We start from the raw sequence: 22822 nt of genomic DNA, 5'->3' as shown, positions 1-22822 counted from the left end.
TTTAATAATGTATTATTTAGCCTCCATGTTTTTGTGTTTTGTACATTTTTTTTCCCTGTAATTCATTTCTTTTTTTTTTTTTTTTTTTTTTTTTTTTGTGGTATGCGGGCCTCTCACTGCTGTGGCCTCTCCCGTTGCGGAGCACAGGCTCCGGATGCGCAGGCTCAGCAGCCATGGCTCACGGGCCCAGCCGCTCCGCGGCATATGGGATCCTCCCAGACCGGGGCACGAACCCGTATCCCCTGCATCGGCAGGCGGACTCTCAACCACTGCGCCACCAGGGAGGCCCCCTGTAATTCATTTCTAATCTCATAGCGTTGTGGTCGGAAAATATGCTTGATATGATTTCATTTTCTTAAATTTACTGCGGGTTGATTTGTGGACCAAGATGTGATCTGTCCTGGAGAATGTTCCGTGCACACTTGAGAAGAAAGTGTAATCTGCTGTTTTCGGATGGAATGTCCTATAAATATCAGTTAAATCTGTCTGGTCTATTGTGTCATTTAAAGCTTCTGTTTCCTTATTTATTTTCATTTTGGGTGATCTGTCCATTGGTGTAAGTGAGGTGTTAAAGCCCCCCACTATTATTGTGGTAATGTCGATTTCCTCTTTTATAGCTGTTAGCAGTTGCCTTATGTATTGAGGTGCTCCTATGTTGGGTGCATATATATTTATAGTTGTTTGTATCTTCTTGGATTGATCCCTTGATCATTATATAGTGTCCTTCCTTGTCTCTTGTACCATTCTTTATTTTAAAGTCTATTTTATCTGATATGAGTATAGCTACTCCAGCTTTCTTTTGATTTCCATTTGCATGGAATATCTTTTTCCATCCCTTCACTTTCAGTCTGTATGTGTCCCTAGGTCTGAAGTGCGTCTCTTGTAGACAGCATATATATGGGTCTTGTTTTTGTATCCATTCAGCCAGTCTGTGTCTTTTGGTTGGAGCATTTAATCCATTCACGTTTAAGGTAATTATCAATATGTATCTTCCTATGACCATTGTCTTAATTGTTTTGGGTTTGTTTTTGTAGGTCCTTTTCTTCTCTTGTGTTTCCCACTTAGAGAAGTTCCTTTAGCATTTGTTGTAGAGCTGGTTTGGTGGTACTAAATTCTCTTAACTTTTGCTTGTCTGTAAAGCTTTTGATTTCTCCATCGAATCTGAATGAGATCGTTGCCAGGTAGAGTAATCTTGGTTGTAGGTTCTTCCCTTTCATCATTTTAAGTATATTGCCACTCCCTTGTGGCTTGTAGAGTTTCTGCTCAGAAATCAGCTGTTAACCTTATGGGAGTTCCGTTGTATGTTATTTGTCGCTTTTTCCTTGCTGCTTTCAATAATTTTTCTTTGTCTTTAATTTTTGCCAATTTGATTACTGTGTGTCTCGGTGTGTTTCTTCTTGGGTTTATCCTGTATGGGACTCACTGCGCTTCCTGACTTGGGTGGTTATTTCCCTTCCCGTGTTAGGGAAGTTTTCGACTATACTCTCTTCAAGTATTTTCTCGGGTCCTTTCTCTCTCTCTTCTCCTTCCAGGACCCCTATAATGCAGATGTTGTTGTGTTTAATGTTGTCCCAGAGGTCTCTTAGGCTGTCTTCATTTCTTTTCAGTCTTTTTTCTTTATTCTGTTCCACAACAGTGAATTCCACCATTCTGTCTTCCAAGTCACTTATCCGTTCTTCTGCCTCAGTTATTCTGCTATTGATTCCTTCTAGTGTAGTTTTCATTTCAGTTATTGTATTGTTCATCTCTGTTTGTTTGTTCTTTAAGTCTTCTAGGTCTTTGTTAAACATTTCTTGCATCTTCTCGATCTTTCCTTCCATTCGATCTTTGCCTCCATTCTTTTTCCAAGGTCCTGGATCATCTTCACTATCATTATTCTGAATACTTTTTCTGGAAGGTTGTCTATCTCAACTTCATTTAGTTGTTTTTATGGGGTTTTATCTTGTTCCTTTATCTGGTACATAGCCCTCTGCCTTTTCATCTTGTCTGTCTCTCTGTGAATATGGTTTTTGTTCCAAAGGCTGCAGGATTGTAGTTCTTCTTGCTTCTGCTGCCTGCCCTCTGGTGGATGAGGCTATCTAAGAGGCTTGATGGGAGGGACTCTCTTCCATGTTTTCTTTTTTTTTTTTCACAGACACATACACACACACTGTATTTTATTTTTACAAGAGATAAACTGACACCAGGCATTGTAAATGGATGACCACAACAAAAGCAACAATGATTGCAATTACCAAACACGAAATACTCATACTATGTCATAATATTGACATTAAGTCCAGTAATCCTCCACTGTAACAGCTCCTTTACTTTGCAGTGAAAATTGATTTGTATATTTTTTGCCTCTGAGTCCTTGTGGGATTTTTTTTTTATTCAAACAGAAAGTCCCGCAAATTATAATCATCCTCATCAGTTCACTCAGTCCCATGTAATTAATATTTTTTTTTCATCTTGATCTTTTGTTAGCACTTTAATGAATTCATCAGTTTTCCATTAGAGTTCTGAAAATACTTGTTCATTCAGTTCAGCAGTATAGTCAGTTACCAGAAACCTGTACTTGTCAGAGTCTTTTCCATGAATTCCTTGAAGATGAAACCCTTTCATAGGAACATTTTTGCAAAAGCATCAGAGTATACCCAGAACTGTCTGTAAATGACAAAAGACTTAAAAATGACCACGGTTAAAGATTCTTCCATGTTTTCTGCTATTTCTTTTTTTGGTTGAGTTTTTTTAAGTGTTTTGATTTCATTAGGAATTTATTTTAGTGTATGGTGCAATACATATCTGATTTTTTTCTAATGAAAAACCAGTTGTACTGTACCAAAGTCATTTACTGAATAATTCGTCTTTTCCCACTGCTTGTAATTCTACTATAACAGGAATGGATTTGTTTGTGAGTAACAGAAAATCTGACCAACAGTGGCTTGAATTCACAGGAGTTTGTCTCACACAAAATAAATCTGGAAGTAGACAGAACATGATTGGTATTGATACTACACCTCAATAGAGCAAAGACCTACATTTTTTCCATCTCTCTCTGTACCATTCTTTATCTTCATACTGTCCCCTCATGGTTGCAAAATGGATGTTGAACATGAACACCACGTATGAGTTCCAAATCAGTGAAAAAGGAAAGGCCAGAAGGTTTAAAAGGTAATACTAACCTACTTGGTCCATTTTAAAAGGTTTTTTCACAGGCCTTATCTTGTATTTACATGTTTTTTTTCTCCGATATGTCTTGCACATTATTTTCTAGGCTACTAATGTATCTCCTGTCAGTAACCATCCTTTCCTTCAGTTCATCAACTGAATTTTTTAAGAAATAAAGTATTTTAGATATATGCAACCTCATGTTAATGGCAGCATTATTTACAATAGCCAAACATGGAAATAACCTTAAGTGTCCATCAGTGGATGAATGGGTGAAGAAAATGTGGTATGTACGCGCGCGCACACACACATACACTCTCTCTCAGAGGAATAGTATTCAGTTGTTAAAAAGAGGAAATCTTGCCATTTGTGACAACATGGACGGACCTTGAGGGCATTACACTAAGTGAAATAAGTCAGAGAAAGACATATACCGTATGATCTCACTTATATGTGAAATGAAAATAACAACAACAACAAAACAACACAGAAGAACACTGAACGAGCTCATAGATACAGAGAACAGAGTAGTTGCCAGGGGTTGGGAAAAATGGGTGAAGTGAGACAAAAGGTACAAACTCTCAGTTGTAATATAAGTAAGTCCTGGGGATGTAAAGTATGGTGGCTATAGTTATTAATACTGTATTGCATATTGAAAAGTTGCTAAGAGTGTAGATCTTAATAGATCTCATCACAAGAAAAGCAAAATAATTTGTAATGTTTATGGTGACAGATGTCAACTACACTTATTGTGGTGATTATTTTGTAATATATACAAATATTGAATCATTATATTTTATACCTGGAACTAATGTTATATGTGAATTATACCTCAACAAAAGTGTGTTTTTCAGATCCCTAGAGTTTTGTTTTATTTTATGTTACATTTGAATCTTTGAAGTGTACTTATTTTTTATTTAGGTTTTCCTAAATGGTGATTTTTCTGGCATCCTTTCCTCTTGCTGTTGGGGCTGTTTAGATAGATTCTTTTCTTTGTACTTTCCTTGGGGCCCGGATCTGGTTGTGAGCACTAAATGGCTGAATCTCACAGTTGGTACAAAGCAAAAGAGGCTCTACCCTGGTGGGCTTTTGTGAATTGGTAGCAGCAGGCAGCCTTCAGAGATACCTTTGAGAATCGTCTCCCCTCTCCATCCTGCTACCCTCTCCAGTCTGTGCTCCCACACCCCCAGTCTAAAGAGCATAGACGTTTCAGCCAGCCCCTTCAGTTCCTTTTTGATGTCCTATAAAGCTTAGTAACCCACATAATACTCATGTAGTGCCAAAATTAACTTTCTTTGGGGGTATTTGACTGACTGCCAAGCTCTTCCCTATCTCTGCTTTCTGTTCCTTGCTCTTGGGATTTCTTGCTGTTCTAAGTATCACACTAGTTCTCTTTCCTGGGACACCAACAGAGCTCAAGACCTCATTTATAACCAATTTTCCTAACAGCAGTTTGGCCTAGAAAAGACAAATAGCCACAAATTGAGAGTATACAGATAAGTATGTTCACAGAATTTCTTACACTCTGCCTTGTGAATTTCCATTCCTCCACCAAAATGTTTTAGGCTAGAGTGGGAAACCTCTGCTGGGTTCAGCTGTCAGTTTCGTATTTTAAACAAGGTAACAGAATCTGGTGATACCAAGAGCCCATGCTAGATTTTTTTCTTTGAAAAGTTAATAAATTCACTCCATAAAATAGAGTTAATTGAAAGTTCATAGTAAAATTGGAAGAAACAGGTTTGCAGTTTCTGATGTGAAAAGTTGGTTTTGGACTTCTTAATGAAGTGCTTATACTCTTGAAACTGTCAATTCTTTAAAGTGTCTATTTAAAATAATTGAAAGATGCTATATGTCACAGGTATCATGATTAGTTTGATCTGAATTCAGTAGCAAATATCCTTTCTAGTCTAAACTTCATTTCTTTTTTTATTTCCTACTTTAAATTGTCTCAACTAGGACCCAAGTACAACAAAACTGTAACTATTATTTTGAATGAATGGCTTAGAATAATGGATTAAATACTGGTTGTAAATAATAATTTTGAGCACATTAACAGTTATTTAGTTGTTGAAGATCAAAACAAGCAAAAAAGAGAAAGCCTTTGTGCCCCTTGATTTCTGTCCATATCTACTTTGAGGAAAATGTTCCTTTTCCAGTAGGAGGGAAAAAAAACTGATGAAACTTGATGTCATATTTAATATGTTCCTTTTTTTATCCCTTTTAGGACAGTGGTGATTACCCCCTTACCATGCCTGGACCTCAGTGGAAAAAATTTCGTTCAAACTTTTGTGAATTTATTGGAGTCCTGATTCGACAGTGTCAGTATAGCATAATTTATGATGAGTATATGATGGACACAGTAATCTCCCTTTTGACTGGTTTGTCAGACTCCCAGGTCAGAGCTTTTAGACACACAAGTACCCTTGCTGGTAAGTAACCAACATTTTATTTCCTTTTCAATTTAGTTTTGTTAAATATGTTCTATTCTAGTTAAGCTTTATTTAGATTAAATATTAAATTCATTACTTTGCTCTTGAAAAATACAGTTTTTATCCAAAATTCACATGAATGGTTTGTATTCTCTAAGTAAAATGTGTGCCTATTTTGATAACTGGCATTTGATAGTCTTGAGAATGAAAATTGAAATTTTCTGGCGAATGTTACCAAATCTCTTTCTGAACATGTATTTTTCTGCATTTTTATTTTATAACCAAATAAATTTTAGGAGTCCACCAGGCCATTTTCTTTGGTAAACCCGAATAATAGTTGAAATTCCAAATTCATAGTATTTTTCTACTTAATTACATTGCTTCATAGTTCATTGTTATTATACATAAATGTGTAAATTTTGTTTATATATATATGTATTTTTAAACAGTTCCATCCAATTGTAATAGGTAAGTGTGACCTAGCTGGCATTCTTTCTATTCCTAGTGCTGTAATAACCTAAATGTAATGTCTCTAAGATCAGTTCAGGTAGGTAGGCTGAGTCCTGAAGAACTGACAGATTATAGTTTTCACTTTTGCCTTTATTTTAGAATTATCTAGACCAATTCTGAGTCAAGTATGTTCTTTTTCCCCTTGTTTTTCCGTAACAAGGTGATTTTGTTAATTTAGCCATCGTTCTCAATTCCTCAACGATTTTAACTGTGCTTACCTAAAACGACTAAATGATTGTTCTTTTTCTCCTGTAATACAGAGAGAGAGAGAGTGTGTGTGTGTATGTACATACACATATATTTAAATACTCCCAAATTACATCCTTTTAATAGCAGTAACTCTGGTTATATTCATCTTGCACATTACCATGACAAAAAATGAGATTTAATTTAATTAATTGCATTTCATCTTGAACTTAAATTTCTCATTTATCTAATTTAGTGAATGCATTGATTCTTAAACTTTAGCATGCATCAGAATCACCTCCAGGCCTTACTGAAACAGATTGTGTGGCCTTGCCTCCGAGTTTAACAGGTTTCTAGCTGATGCTGACACTGATACTTCGGGGACTACACATTGCAAACCCTGGATTTAAAATTTTTTCATTTTTCTGCTTTAACCTGTTGCCTAAAGCCAATGTGATAATTTTATATAGAGTCATCTATACTTTTTTCCAGTCCTTTTTCCTTCCTTAATATGGTTAATCCATATTATTAGTGTCCATTATTCCCTTAGTTGCAGTTCTGTATGGAGCAAACATGACACACAGTTATTCTTTTGAGGGTGTCCTTTTTCTCACTGGGAAAAGAGGAAGATCTTTTACTTAATTTTATCTTTTTTAAAAAGGTAAAATCACACAATTTATTGTTGAAAAAATTTTCTATATAGAACAAACATCAAACACATTTTATTCTGTGTTTTGAGAGTATCCTCTTCCTCATTATTAGGAATAAAAAGAGATCTTGTACCCAGTTGTAACTTTTTGAAAAGGTACTGTAAATATACTATTTATTACTTAAAAGTTATCTGATACTATACAATTTTTCTTTCTCATTTCATCACTTTTAGAATCTTCTGCCCTTTATGTTTGCTTTTTTCTTTTCTTTATATTTTCTGTTTACTTTTCATCTTTCTTTTATCTATGTACAGTAATTCCTGTTTAGCTGGTTTTCAGATGCATAGTAAATGCAGTGATTAGAAATAAACAAAACTTAAACATAAGATAGAAGTTACTTCTGAATAGCCAAAATTACTGCCATAAACAGTTATTATCTAGTTTCCCAATTCCAAGAGAGAAAGAGAAGCAAGTGTTAGATTGGAGGGCAAGTGTTAGATTCTGCCCTGCTGACAGAATTGTGAAACGATAATTTATAACAAAAAAGAAGACAAAAAAATTTTGCTTACAGATATCAAGATACAGAGCAATCTGGGGCTTCTCTGTAGGGGCCAGCTACCTCTCTTTAATCCAGAAACCTGTGTGCATTTTATGTAAAAGACTAAATATATGCCACATGCTCTACTTACGAACACAAGAGAAGGAATAGTGTATTATAGAAATATACAGAATATTTTGAGTTTTAAAACGTTTCAGTTTCATGAAAAATACAGTTTAATTCATTTGCATTTGTCCTTCACTGCCATGTAAATGAAATATTACTGTATTTTACTGACTTTATGATGGTCCATTTCAGCTCTTCTTTCCATTGGCCCATTTTCAGTGACTTTTATTATTTTCTTGTTTTTCGTATATTTAACCCTTTGGTAATCTATACATGCTAATTTTATGTATGCTTAAACATGTTTTAATTATAGCTTTCCTCCTATTTCTTTTGAGTTGATTTGCTCCCTCCTCCTTCCAGTGCCTTTCTGTCTTTCTTTTCTCACAATTTACCTGTGATCATGATAGCTTTTAAAACTGCCTGATAAATGCCATTTGGTTTTCTCCTCAGCTTTTTTTATATCATCTAGCCTATTTGTATTTGTTAATTACTTCTCAAAATCAGAAATCAAGAAAAATAGGAGATCAATGTTATGTTTATACTTATTTTTTAAAAGCTAACCTATTTTTCAACTTAATCTCAAATTTATTTCAAAATATTACTGTAATTTCTCTGTGTACATTAATGATTATGTCTTCCAAAGCTCAGTTGCATAAAAAGTGAGACATCAGTCACCTACCCGTCAACAAAGCACAGAGATCTTGCTGAGAACTTAATTGCAGGCTGGATAGTAATTATCCATCTTTTCAAGGATTATTTTCTTTTCATCTTTGCCCTCTTCTCTGGTACCCCCTCCCTTTTTTTCTTTTATGGTATGTGTATGAGGGGTAGATGAAAAGATAATCATTTTTATTCACTTTGCAGGACGAGTCTTGGGGACTAGATAAAATGGGCAGGAACATTTAATCCTCTGCTTCAAAGACTATGTGCATGGACAGTTACAAGGCAGTTATGGCCAGATAGGATTATCGGCTTTGGAATAAAATGCTCCTTGACATTGCTTATATCTTAGCTGAGAAGAGAGACAATCAGGTTAGTTGTTTTTTAGGGTACAGACAAGATAAGTTTTAGAGCTTCATAAATCATCAGAGTGGTCTTATCAGTAGTACTTTTAACCTGTTTTCCAAATATCCCATTTTCTTATTATTAGTTAATAATATGTCCCAATTGTCAGTGTTTATGCATTGCATTTAATTGTATACTTTTGCCACATTTTTACTAAAATTTTCATCATTTTGTAGTTCTTCAGGTTTATTTATTCTCCAGGTAGAAGTAGTCCCATTTTTCCAGTAAACTGTGCTTTCTCCCTTCTTTTTTGGAATTCTTTTTACCATTAAATTGAAACAGACTGTTAGCAATTACATTTTGTATTATATTTTCCTTATTTTTTTCTATTCTTTTAATTGGAATTGTAAAGCATACTCTCCTATATGTCTGACTCATCTTAAGAAGCTTTACACCGTAGTAAAGTTTTCATTACCGATTTATCTTCAGAATTAAGTGCCTTTGTTGCTTTTCTAAATAGCTATCTCAGACATATTAGAATAGAACATAGTTTGTGGATTTAATTTATATAAGTAGTATTTTGTCATTATTATTTTGTGGATTTACAATCTGAGGCTGGCCATATTTTCTTTCCCCAATTTCATGGAATTTTCATGAAAAAATATTTTCCTCCTCCAGCTCAAAAACAAGTAGGTTTCCCTTTGTTTTACCACTGTGTTGTTTGGTATTATAAAGATAATTCTACTCTCAAAGGATCTATTTTTTAGATTTATAGTTATATTGTACTTAGGCATTTGTTTTTAAAATGTATGCCAATACGTTAGAAGTTGGTGACTTCAAATTTTTGTTAGATGGTGAGATGGGTAATGTTGGTTTACCTTTTTTTATCGTTTGCTGTTTTCTCACCTGCATAATTTTCTATGTTACAAATAGATTGATACTGGCTACCTCTCACTTCTAAAGTGAAAATGCTAATTTGAACAAAGGAGGATTAAGACTACAAAATTTTATTAATAATAGCATGGTGATTGATTCTGTTCTTTTTTTTCTAAAATGAATTATGAAAAAATTAGAAAATGTGGTTAAGATCATCATATGACAGTCAGGTGGCCTCATTATGCTGGGAGGCCAGTCTTTACCACTAGTTAACAATAATAGGTCACTCTCAGATTCTTGGGGAAGTAAACATTTCTTTGTATCTCATTGTTTAACATTATTATATTGGTATATGGTTGATTTTATATTGACATATGATTTGTTGTTGATTAACATTTTTTTACCAAGTCAGTATCTCTGGACTTTTACTCTGAGAAAAGATAAGCTGTAAGAAATTACTTTGTTCTCCCATCACAGACTGAAAATAATCTTGTCTCAGTAAATTGATGCCTTTTCTTTGGCTTTTGGTTGCTGAAACCATATAATATAGGGTTCATAGAATGGGTTCTGGACCAGACTGTCTGAATACATACCCCTTTCTGCCTTTTACTAATTGGGTAATTTGGACAAGTCCTTTTGGCCTCACTTTCTTCAAATGCAAAGTGGGAAAGATAATGATAGCTACCTCATTAAAAGAAATTAAGAAAGCTTGAACTAGTGCCTGACATTTAGTAAACTGCAGCTGTTATTCTGTAATGACAGTAAGAACCAGTAGTGTGTGCAGTGTTTCCCTTCACTCGTGTTTTTTTTTCCTCAGAATTTACTGAACACCTATTTTTGTAATAGAAATTGCAAATGGGGAAATCAGAACAAACAAGTAAATAAACAGATCTTTCAAAAACTGCTATTAAGAAAACTAACAGCATGCACTTTCATTTTTACATATCTTTTGGCTCTCACATGCCAAATTCTATTTATTAAATTCAGTAGGTATTTTATAACTCTTAACCAGACTGAATATTTCTGGTTGCTATGGTTAGAACCTCAAAATTTTAGGTCAATCTGGCATCATCAAAGAGCAGACTGTAGAGTATAAATAATCTCTCTTCCTTAATTTCTTTGTATTTTATTTTCCTTTTATTCATTAAAGAAATTTTTACTTTCTCCTTGCTTTGTATTTTCACCAGTGCATTTTTTTTTTAACTTTAATACCTTTGTGTTTCTCATTGCTCCTCTAGATATAACACTTTTTTCTCACCTTTCTAGAATTTGTATGTAGTAGACTTTTGGTGTTCTCATGAGATTAATGCCCAATAATTGACCAAATTTGTGAGTGCCATTATATCATATAACTGTACACATAAAATACAGTAAACTTTTTAAATGTAATTACTCTTTCAAATGTAAATATAGGTATGTTTTACATTTTCTGGTTACAGAAGTATCATTTTCTTAGATTTATCTCCTTTACTTTCTGTCATCAGGTATGAAAATTAGTTTTCTTTTGGGGGCTAGTTTTTGTAAAGAAATTATGATTTTTAAAATCATTTTATAATCATATCTTTTATGTATCAACTTGGTGACCTTGGACCAGTTACTTAACTTTGGTGCCTCACTTTCCTCATCTGTATAGTATTGCTACTAATAGTCCCATTTATAGGAGTGTTGTGAGGCTTAAATGAAATAATTCGTGTTAAATGTTTCACATATACAAGTCATTCAGTAAGTGTCTGATGTTATAACTGTGATAGAATGACAGAGCTCGCTTGGTTTGGCTCTAAAGAGGATAGAGAAATTGAGAAAATTTCTTGTAGATTTTTCATTAATACTTCCATGTTGTATGTTTAAACATTTTCTGTACATATAAAATTACATATACAACTTACAAAGAATTCAGAAAAGGAGAAAAGTACAAAAATAAAAATTAGCCATAATCATACCACTTCTTAATTTTGTCATGACATGTTGGTGTTTCCTTTTATGTGAGGATTTTTTTTTAAACAAATACTAGGATGTTATAATGAATTTTGTGGGGTACATTTTCTGTACTTTTAATTTTTTGCAATTATGTTTGATAAGGCTACGTTGTTTTCTAAAATCTATATGTCCTTTAAGTTATTTAACTTTTCTGCCATTATTTGGATCCTTTGTCTTTTGTTGAATCCCCTGTCTTTGGCTTGCCCTTTTTTTTTCTTTAAATTTATTCTCTCATTTTTGGGTAGCATGTTTTTTGATAGCTTCTTGAGAAAAAGAGTGTTGGAAAAGTATATATTTGAGATTTTACATGCCTGAAAAATTATTCTTACATTTAATTGAACCAATGTAGAACTTATTGAAAATTTTCTTCAGAATTTTTCCTCTTGTTTCCAGTATTGCTGTTGAGAAGTCCAATCCTGTTTCAAAGTTCTGATTCTGATCCTGTTTCTTGTCTTTGAAAGCTTTATGTTCTTTTTGTTCCTGATTTTCTGAAATATCATGGTGATATACCCTAATGTGTGTATATAATTTCTCATTCATTATGCTGGGCACTCTTTATAGAATACATATTACTTGGATGTTAATCTGTTGAATCAATCCTGAGTTTCTTGTTATTTCTCTTTTAGCTTCCATTCCTTCATCTTTTTGTTCACTTTTCTTGTATTTCTTCAACTTTATTTAGCTTAATTTTCATTATCATTTTAAATATTCTAAGAGTTCTTGCATTCTCCAAGTCTTTTTTAACATTGTTTCATGGATGTAACATTTTCTTTTATCTCTCTTTGACAACATTAATTATTACTCTGAAGGTTTTTTTGACACCCTACTCTGACCTCTTTTCCGATTCTCTGCTTTTATAAGTGTCTTTCATGTTGGAAACGTTCCTTAAGTATCTGTTATTGGCTTTCTAGTCATTGCTGACAATGAGACACTAAAGAGCTGATTGCCAGAGAGGGTGGGGGTTGGGGGTGGCATGGGTGTGTGTGTGTATGTTGTGTTTGACAGGGAGGGGCAATGGCTCTGGCCTCTTTGGTGAGCATCACTGTAGGGTGTTCCTGTGGTCACATACCATTTTCACTGTGGATCCTAAACTCTTGATATTGATAATTATTTTTCCCTGGGGAAGTTCAGCTTCTTTGCAGAAGGATCTTTCAGTCTCCTTAAGTCTGTTTGCTGTCTGCCATTTGGGAGTTATACAGGGTGAAGGAGCACCCAGGGCACTCTGCACTTCACCTATGTCCCTTCTCTGTGTCTGCTGAGTCCAAATCTCTGGTTTATATTCTTCCGGGAATAAACTTTCTGGACTTCCAAGATGAGTGTATGTTGGGGGAATTGCCTGACTGCCTAGGTTCAAGTGGAGATTTAATTACTTTACTATACAACCTATGAAATAATGCTCCTATTTTCAGACCTTATTTCACTGCATCTTCTTTGGACACCAGTACTTTTCCAATTCCTTAATGCTTTTGGGTTCTACAGAGCAAAATTGTTTTTCTTTTTGTATTTCTTTAGATATAGTTGTCAAGCTTTTTCAACCATTTGGTTTGATTTGCATGCTTCATCCATCTGCTTTCCATATACGTATATTGATACATTGTGGTTTGGGGTTGCAGGTAATTTTCTGGCTTTATTGAAGAAAATTGTTTTCTCGTTATTTTGGTTGGGTTTTTAGGAGACAGGGATTGATTAAATGTTTATTATTTGGAAAGTGGAAGTTTGTTGTAAGCCTTTTTTTTTTGTAAATAAGTTTTTTAAAACTAAAGAAGGAACATAATTACAATGGAATACTACTCAGCCATAAAAAATAATGCAGTAATGCCATTTGCAGCAACATGGGTAGACCTAGAGGTTATCATACTAAGTGAAGTAAATCAGGAAGACAAAGGCCATATGATATCACTTATATGTGGAATCTAAGATATGATAAAAATGAACTTATTTGCAAAACAGAAATAGACTCAGACATAGAAAACAAACTTATGGTTACCAAAGGGGGAAGGGGGTGGGGGGGATAAATTAAGAGTTTGGGATTTGCAGATACAAACCACTATATATAAAACAGACAACAGTGTTGAACTGTATAGCACAGGGAACTATATTCAATGTCCTGTAAGAAACCATTATGAAAAAATATGTATATATGTATAACTAGAATCGCTTTGCTGTACACCAGAAACTCACACAACATTGTAAGTCAACTATACTTCAATTAAAAAAAGAGGGAATATAATCATACCTCTCTTTAAAATTTAGTTTTGTCCCATTATCAAATATATTTCCAGGGTTTATAGTAATAGTTTTCAAAAGTATAGTAGGTATCACTAAATATAAAGGCAGCTTTTTAGTTTTCATTTTTATGTTGAAGAACACATAAATGCAAATTGTTGAATAGTAAATAAAAGGGCCAATGTCCATAATCTTAATTTTAACCATCCCATTTGCCAATAATCTATTTCGTTCCAGTTTTTGTTTTATATGTTCCCAGCTCCAACATTGTTTTTCTTCTATTGGGTCTTTAAATTCTTTGATACTCTTTTTTTTTAGTGTTCTTGATGTCCTCACTGCCTCCACTTTCCTAGCTTAGATTCTGTTATCCAGATTTATTATAATCATGTCCTTCTCATGAAGGACCCTCAACATCCTTGCTCTCCATTATACCCCCTAGGAAAACCTCATATTACTACCTGTTCCATACCTACACAAGTGGAGCTGAAAGTGGCTATAGAACAACACATAGTTATAATGGCTGGGCATTTTACATTTTTCTCTCAAGTAGACCTTTAGTGCTGCCTAGCAATCCTATTACAGTATTCTATGCCATGGATATTCCTACTTTCTTATAAGATTATTTCACACCTTCTCCTCAAACCTGTAGCATCTGCTATCCTCTTTTCTTCACAATTAGCTGATTATCTTGCTAGCTTTGTAGAGACAGAAGAGAATCCTTCAGTGATTAAACCTACTTATCTAGGTGCACCAGTACACATATACTCTGCTTTTTCTCTTATTACAGTACTATCTATCTAAGGTTAGTCCTTGCCCTTGTGCAGTGGATCCAATTCCTGTTCACTGCCTCAAAAACTTTACTCTTCAGGGTGTTTTTTCTCTCTGTCCTGCTTCAGTTTCCCCATCCCCTTTATCATTATATTAATATGCTATAACAGCCTTTATCTTTTAGAAACACTCTGTATTAGTCAGGGCCCTTGAGAAACATAGACCCATCGGGAGATATACTTAGTTACTTGCTTTCTTATTTGCATACAAACATACACACACAAAGATATATATATTTGGGGAGAGAAAGATTTATTTTAGTGAATGGCTCACACAATTTGCAAGCTGGCAATTTTTAAATCTGTAGGGCGGGCCAGCAGGCTAGAAACTTAGGCAGGAGTTGTACAGTCTTGAGGCAGAAATTGCTTTTCTAGGAAACCTCGGCTTTTGCTCTTAAGGCATTCAGCTGATTGGATGAGGCCACCACATTTTTGAAGGTAGTCTCCTTTACTTACAGATGTTAATCTTATCTACAAAATACCTTCACAGTAACACCTGAATTAGTGCTTGATTAAATAACTGGATACCGTAGCCTAGCCAAGTTGACACATAAGACTGACCATCACTCCCTCCCTTGTTTCCACATGCTCCTTAGCTACAGTCCTGTTTTTCTCCTTTTCTTTATAGCAAATCTCAAAGACTTATTTCTATTTACTGTCTCTACTCACTCTCTTCTTATTCTCTTTAAACCCACTCCAGTCAGGTTTCTATCTACCTGTTCACTGCCTTTGCTCTTGTTGAGGTCAGCAGTTACCTTCTTAGTGTCAAAAAGCACTGGGCAGCTCCACTGTCATCTTTCTTGAAAGACATAACTACTTCTTCCTTCTTAAAGCACTGTTTTGGTGGATTGTAGAAAGCTAAACTGTAAATATTGAATTATCTCAGACTCAATCTAAAGACCTTTTTATCTTTTCTATCTTTATTCACTCCTCAGTGAATAAAGTAAAAGCCAATTCCATGTTTTTATTATTTCTATTAAAAAATAATGGTGGTGGGCTTCCCTGGTGGCGCAGTGGTTGAGAGTCCGCCTGCCGATGCAGGGGACGCAGGTTTGAGCCCCGGTCTGGGAAGATCCCACATGCCGTGGAGCGCCTGGGCCCGTGAGCCATGGCCACTGAGCCTGTGCGTCTGGAGCCTGTGCTCCGCAACGGGAGAGGCCACAACAGTGAGAGGCCCGCATACCGCAAAAAAAGATAAAAAATAAAAAATAATGGTGGTGAGATGACAGCAAGACCTTTTTTGACCCACCTCCTAGAGTAATGGAAATAAAAACACAAATAAACAAATGGGACCTAATGAAACTTGAAAGCCTTTGCACGGCAAAGGCAACTATAAACAAAACGAAAAGACAGCCCTCAGAATGGGAGAAAATATTTGCAAACGAATCAACAGACAAAGGATTAATCTCCAAAATATATAAACAGCTCATGCAGCTCAGTATTAAAAAACAGACAACCTGGGACTTCCCAGGTGGCGCAGTGTTTAAGAATCCACCCGCCAATGCAGCGAACACAGGTTCAAGCCCTGGTCTGGGAAGATCCCACATGCCTTTGAGCAACTAAGCCCGTGTGCCACAACTACCGAGCCTGCGAGTCACAACTACTGAGCCCGCATGCCACAACTACTGAAGCCTGCACGCCTAGAGCCCGTGCTCTGCAACAAGAGAAGCCACTGCAATAAGATGCCCATGCGCCACAACTAGAGAAAGCCCCCGTGCAACAAGGAAGATCCAACACTGCCAGAAAAAACAACCCAATCAAAAAATGGGCTGAAGACCTAAATAGACATCTCTCCAAAGAAGACATACACATGGCCAAGAGGCACATGAAAAGCTGCTCAACATCACTAATTATTAGAGAAATGCACATCAAAACTACAATGAGGTATCACCTCACACCAGTTAGAATGGGCATCATCAGAAAATCTGTAAACAACAAATGCTGGAGAGGGTGTGGAGAAAAGGGAACCCTCTTGTACTGTTGGTGGGAATGTAAATTGATACAGCCACTATGGAGAACAGTATGGAGGTTCCTTAAAAAACTAAGAATAGAATTACCATATGACCCAGCAATCCCACTACTGGGCATATACCCAGAGAAAACCATAATTCAAAAAGACACATGCACCCCAGTGTTCATTGCAGCACTATTTACAATAGCCAGGTCATGGAAGCAACCTAAATGCCCATCAACAGACGAATAGATAAAGAAGTTGTGGTACATATATACAATGGAATATTACTCAGCCATAAAAAGGAACGAAATTGGGTCATTTGTAGAGACGTGGGTGGATCTAGAGACTGTCATACAGAGTGAAGTAAGTCAGAAAGAGCAAAACAAATATCGTATATTAACGCATATATGTGGAATCTAGAAAAATGGTACAGATGAACCGGTTTGCAAGGCAGAAATAGAGACACAGATGTAGAGAACAAACAGATGGACACCGGTGGGGGGAAAGTAGAGGGGGCAGTGGGATGAATTGGGGGATTGGGATTGACATGTATACACTAATATGTATAAAATAGATAACTAATAAGAACCTGCTGTATAAAAAATAAATTAATTTAAAAAATGATGGTGAGAGAGTAATGCTGTCATACGATTTAAAATTCCAGATTTAAAAATGTTATATGGTGAAATGTCAGTGTTCTACCCATGGCTCTCAGCCATCAAATTCCCTTCTCTGAATGCAACCAAAGTTGCCTGTTTCTTATATATCTTTCCAAAGATTTTATGAATATGATAGCACATACATATTCAGTGAGAGGCAGTATGGTGTAGTGGTTAAGAACTTAGACTATGGAGCATGACGGCTGTAATCAAATTCTATCTCTGCCAGTTACTGGCTGTGTAATTGCCAAGTCTCTTAGCCAATCTGTACCTCAGTTTTCTCTTACGTATAAAAGAAATAATTATAGTACTTAACTTGATAGAGTTGTGAGGTATAAATGATAAGTGTGTGTAAAGAGCTTAGAAGAGTGACTGGCCCATAATAATAAATAATGCATTCTTTCTTCATGCGTAAATGATATAATATACACAGTGACAGGCATCTTGCCTTTTTTTTCCACCAAGAAGTTTATTGGCAGACTTTTCTTTACAGCATATAAATCATGCCTCATTTTTTTCTAGTGGCTGAATAGTCGTTCATTGAATCGATATGCTATCCAGTTTAATGGCTCTAAAAACCAATATTTTTATGATGATGTATATCTATTAACCATCTCCACTTAGATAACTAATATGCACAAGACATTCTAATTACCCTTGCCTTTCCTATTTCTCTCATTTCCTATATTATCATATTCTTTTAGCTCTACCTTGAAAATATATTTCAGATCTAACTTTCTCTCCACCTACTGCTACCACTTCAATCCAAGCTAGCATTGCTTTACTGAGTTGCTCAAGGCCAAAAACTCAAGATTCATTATTGTAAGCTTTTGGCAAAATATGTTCAGTTCTCTTTCAGTGTTCTATTTGGTCTCCCTTCTTCCACTTTTACTCTTCTATAGTCTGTTCACATAGCATTTAAAAGTATAAATCAGACTATTTCTCACCCACACCAAAATTTCCAGTGGATCTTATCTCATTTAGATTTAATTCTTGAGTCCTAACTAGATCCTAGTTAAAACTCTTACAGCCTGGCCTTTTTAATTTCCTCCTCAACTTTGTCTCCTGCTTCTGCCTATTTCTGTGCTTCAGCCACACTAAGTACCTTGCTCTTTTATGAGTCCTCTCTCATAACCATTTACCTCATAACCTTTGCACTTTTTATTCCCTCTCCTTGGGACCCTTTCTGTCGTATAATCATGCTCATTGCCTCACGCATGCTTAAATATGAGCTCTTCAGAGAGGCCCAGCCACCCCGTTTGCTCTCTGTCCTTTTTACCATACTTTACTTTTTTTAACCATATATTTTTTTCTTTAACTGATATATTTTTTCATTTGTATATTATCTATTGATATATTATTTTCTCCTCACTAGAAGATAAAAATCATGGAAGCAGATACTCTGTCTCATTCACTTTTGTGCTTCTAGTACACAAAACAATGCTCAGTACTTATGGATTGGTAAATGAATGGGGAAGCACTAAATTAAATAAGTGTTTTTTGAACTCTCTGTGGTGAAAGAATAGTTTTTTAATTATGATCTTAGTGTCATTTTTTTACTAGATTCAGTAGACATAAGATTATTCTGTCAGATTGTTATAAAAATTTCTAAAAACTTACTTCCAAATTTATACTTTTAATGAACTGGTAACAGGCCATTTGTGGTCAACACATATTTGCAGAACACATTCTTAGTAGCACAGCAGTAGAACAAGTTTGCCATTCTGTAGCCAACAGTTAAAATGTGAAGGCTAAATTAAGTGTTCTCCTTGGTAGACAAAGAGAAGGCACTTCAAAGCCCACATCCCAGAAACCAGGCTGAATTACTGGATTTATAAAATTTATAAAATTCTGTTAGTAATACCAGTAAAACTTAATTAGTGCTCACTCTATGCAGGAATGAGTCTTTTTTCAGTGGACTCAATAATCCCTATCACAATCCCCATGTTGTATCTATATAGTTAAGTTAGAAGTCTTTCCTCAATAGCTGTTTATTTGCTTATATGTTAGTATTTAAAGTGAAAATTTCAGTGAAGTTTAAATTTTACAGGTCCATAAACATCTCAGTAAATACTGCTCTATCGTATCTAATATGTTCCTGAAAATGTATTGATCATTTTACATTTTTTTTGTTTTAGTATGTTGATATATTTTGTTATTTATATATACCTAGGATGGGAGGAGGGTCATTACACAATGACAGTTGGAGTTTGGGATCTGGGTTCCCAAGGAGATATATAGCTGAAGACAAAAAACGATTAAGTTCAAGAAAATTTGTATTTCAGCTTCCGCTGGTGAATTCCAGCCAGGGTTGGTGTTAATTTTTAATGCTTTCCAACTCCTTGATCTTCAAGTCATTTTATTTTAGAGATCTAGAAGTATAAACTGAATTAAGGTCCATTTGGGTATGACTTTGTATGCTTAGGACAAGCTCTGTTAAACTGTTTTCTGTTATCCCTGACTTGGGCAATTTGAATGTACCAGATCCCTTCTGCCTTTGAGCTACTCTTTTTTATACAGATTAATTTTAAGAGTACTTTTAACCTTCAGAGGCATTCTACTGACAATGTGTAAAATGTTGTAAAATCACTAGCCTTTATTTCAAAACACAAGAAGATTTCTCAATTTATTATATTTAGATGCTGTATCTCAGGAAAAGGGAAACATTTTCATTTAAATGCATTTCTAACTACTCACTAACTTAAATACATTTTATTTTTAGGATTTTTGTCTTGTATTTTGGTTTGAGGGCAGTAGCAATCGCTAGTAACATGGATTTGACCAAAATGTAGATAGAGTTTCCAAATAACGAAGTGTGTGGGTGTGTGTGTGTGTGTGGGTGTGTGTGTGTGTATGTATAGATAGATAGATAGATATAGTTACACTATTATGTATACATGTTTATATATGTAATTAAAGGGAAATTTTAGAAGTTTTAAAAGAAATGCATGCTCCTCTTTAGTTATGTATATGTTTGCAGATGTTTAGATTGGTTCTTCCAAAACACTCATTAATAACTGAACATTGGTATTTGCAGATAAATAAACTAAGTGAAAAAAATGGAGATCATTTTACCATCACAAACTCTTTTATTCCTTTACCAGAATTCCCTACACTGTTATCATCTCAATGATGAAAGTTAATATGAATAGACAAAAGGTTAAGGTTTGTGTCATACCTGTTGCCCAGAGGACTTGAAAGAGAAGTTTGATAATATTTAATTAGATTTACAAATACAAGTGAGTGTTTAAAAATATATTAACACTGTGACTGGGGAAACAGATCAGAAATTCACAGAATATATTTTTAATGAATTTGGTAGGTTCAGTCTATTTTTCAGGGATCAGAGGTTATGCCATTCATTGAGGTGAGGAACACAGAGAAAGGACCATCTTTGGGAGTAAAAGTCATGAATTGATTGTAAGCAAATGAGACACCTTTGATGCATCTAAGTAAAGGTATTAAGGAAGCAATTGTATACACAGAATTGGTGGCCAGAAGAAAGGTCTGAAAGGTTTGGTTAGTATGCTCTTACTTAGGTTGTGTATGTTTGAAGGTGAGGGAAAGGGGTTGTTGAAAAGACTACATAAATCCTTGCTGCTCATAATTAGGATGGGTCCGTTTTGGGTTTTTTGGAGTTTTTTTGGCCACACCGAGCAGCTTTTGGGATCTTAGTTCCCCGACCTGGGGTTGAACCCAGGGCCACGGAAGTGAAAGCACCAAGTCTTAATCACTGGACCACCAGGGAACTCCCAGGATGAGTCTGTTTTTAAGTGGGAATGTTAATGAGCCAAGCTTATAGGGACACTGAGGCAGAGAAAATTGTCACAGACTAAAATGGTGAGTTTATTTCTATAAAATAATTTTTCATCTTTCTTATTTAAATTATGCCTAGATTGTAAAACATAGAAGTTGACTGGTTTCCTTCCATCATCCATTTCTGTTATAAACTTGTAATCTTATGGATGAAATTCTGATTCACAGGTGAATACTATAATCTTACTTTATTTCATAGCCATGAAGCTCATGACTGCTCTGGTGAATGTTGCCTTAAACCTCAGTATTCATCAAGATAATACACAGAGACAGTATGAAGCTGAAAGAAATAAAATGATTGGGAAGAGAGCCAACGAAAGGTTGGAGTTACTACTTCAAAAACGCAAAGAGGTAAGGTTCACAGTAACTGTGATTCTTATATTCTGTAAATGTGTAGTAAATATATCATATGTGTTTTTATTCTCTCTAAAAAGGTTTGTGTGTATTTAAAAAATTTTTTTTTTAAGTTTGATTATTTGATCTCAAAGTTTTCAAATGAAACTGGAATTTGCTTCCAGCCAGTGATTGATTATCTGAGTGCTGTCTGAGGGCAGAAGAGAAACAGAACAACCATACTTTAGAAAGAAGGTGGTCTGGGAATTAGATAACTCAAAAAGATTATTAAGCTATGGGCCCAGGAAGCACAGTAAATACTAACATCAGAACTAGGGGCCAGCAAAGATGCATTGCAGGAGAAGGCCAAAGACTAGATATTAGTAGATGTATGAGACATTTCTGTGAATAATAAGATTGGTTCCAATTTTACAGTGAAATTTTCATATAAATGTGTTGAAAGAGATTTTAAACTGGATTTTTAGTAGGCAACATTTTTATTCATCCAATCAGAAATAAAATTTTAGATGTACAGTGTTAGTCTGTATTTTAACTTGAAAAAAAGAATAATATCTCAGTGCTATAAATATATTGCTGTCAACAAATAATGGGTTATAACAGGCAGCAGGAAGCAACAAACTTATGATTAAATTATGGTCTGTGCTGTATTGGAGTGCTAGGACTGCTGTAGCATATACCACAAACTGATTTTTCTTTTTTTTTTATTATCATTATTTTTTAATTTTATTTATTTTTGGCTGCGTTGGGTCTTCATTGCTGCACACGGGCTTTATCTAGTTGCGGAAAGCGGGGGCTTCTCATTGCAGTGGCTTTTCTTGTTGCGGAGCATGTGCTCTAGGTGCACCGGCTTTAGTAGTTGTGGCACATGGGCTTAGTTGCTCCACAGCATGTGGGATCTTCCCAGACCAGGGCTCAAGTCTGTGTCCCCTGCATTGGCAGGCGGATTCTTAACCACTGCGCCCCCAGGGAAGTCCCTGGTTTTTCTTTAGAACAGAAATTTATTGTCTCACAGTTGTATAAGCTAGAACTGGCAGATAACTCTAATCTTCACATGGCCTTCTCACTGTGCGTGTGTCTCTAAATTTCGTGTTATAAAAAGGAGACAGTCATGTTTGATTTGGGGCCCATCCTACTCCAGTATGAACTCATCTTAACTAATTACATCTGCTACAACCCTATTTCCAAATAAGGTTTGAGGTTCTGGGAGTTAAGACTTCAGCATATGAAGTTTTGAGGAACACAGTACAACTCATAGCACATTCTATACTAGAAATAATTGTAAGTAAGTATTGGAACTGTACTTTAGTAAGAACTGCTAACCAAACTATCTCTTATAAATTATTTAATTTTTTATATAATAAATGCAGCAAAAGTAGAACTTATAGTAAGTTTCAGTATTTGAATGATTTACTATAAAGGTATTCCCAAAGTTATTTCAGTAAAACCCCAAACAAAACATATAGCAAAAGAGAAAGTCTGAAGGAATTTTATTGTCACATTTGTATATGCAGTAAAAGCAAATGTTTCACTGCAGAACAA

The 22822-nt window shown here is 35.0% G+C and overlaps 1 protein-coding gene across 2 annotated transcripts in view; it reads left to right on the top strand.

Moving 5' to 3' along the window:
• Positions 1-22822, top strand: part of STAG1 (STAG1 cohesin complex component) — a gene marked incomplete at both ends in the record, with an annotated part of 314305 nt that overhangs the window by 134252 nt on the left and 157231 nt on the right. For both annotated transcript variants that reach the window (XM_079704598.1, XM_079704597.1), the window contains 2 exons: positions 5375-5579; positions 21129-21280. In XM_079704598.1, the coding sequence (XP_079560724.1) occupies positions 5375-5579; positions 21129-21280 (357 nt within the window). The remainder of the gene's footprint in view (positions 1-5374; positions 5580-21128; positions 21281-22822) is intronic.

Source organism: Hyperoodon ampullatus (genome assembly GCF_949752795.1).
Source record: "Hyperoodon ampullatus genome assembly, chromosome: 5".
Lineage (NCBI taxonomy): Eukaryota > Metazoa > Chordata > Mammalia > Artiodactyla > Ziphiidae > Hyperoodon > Hyperoodon ampullatus.
The sequence above is the reverse complement of the archived record's forward strand: the minus strand, read 5'-3'. Positions and strand labels throughout refer to the sequence as shown.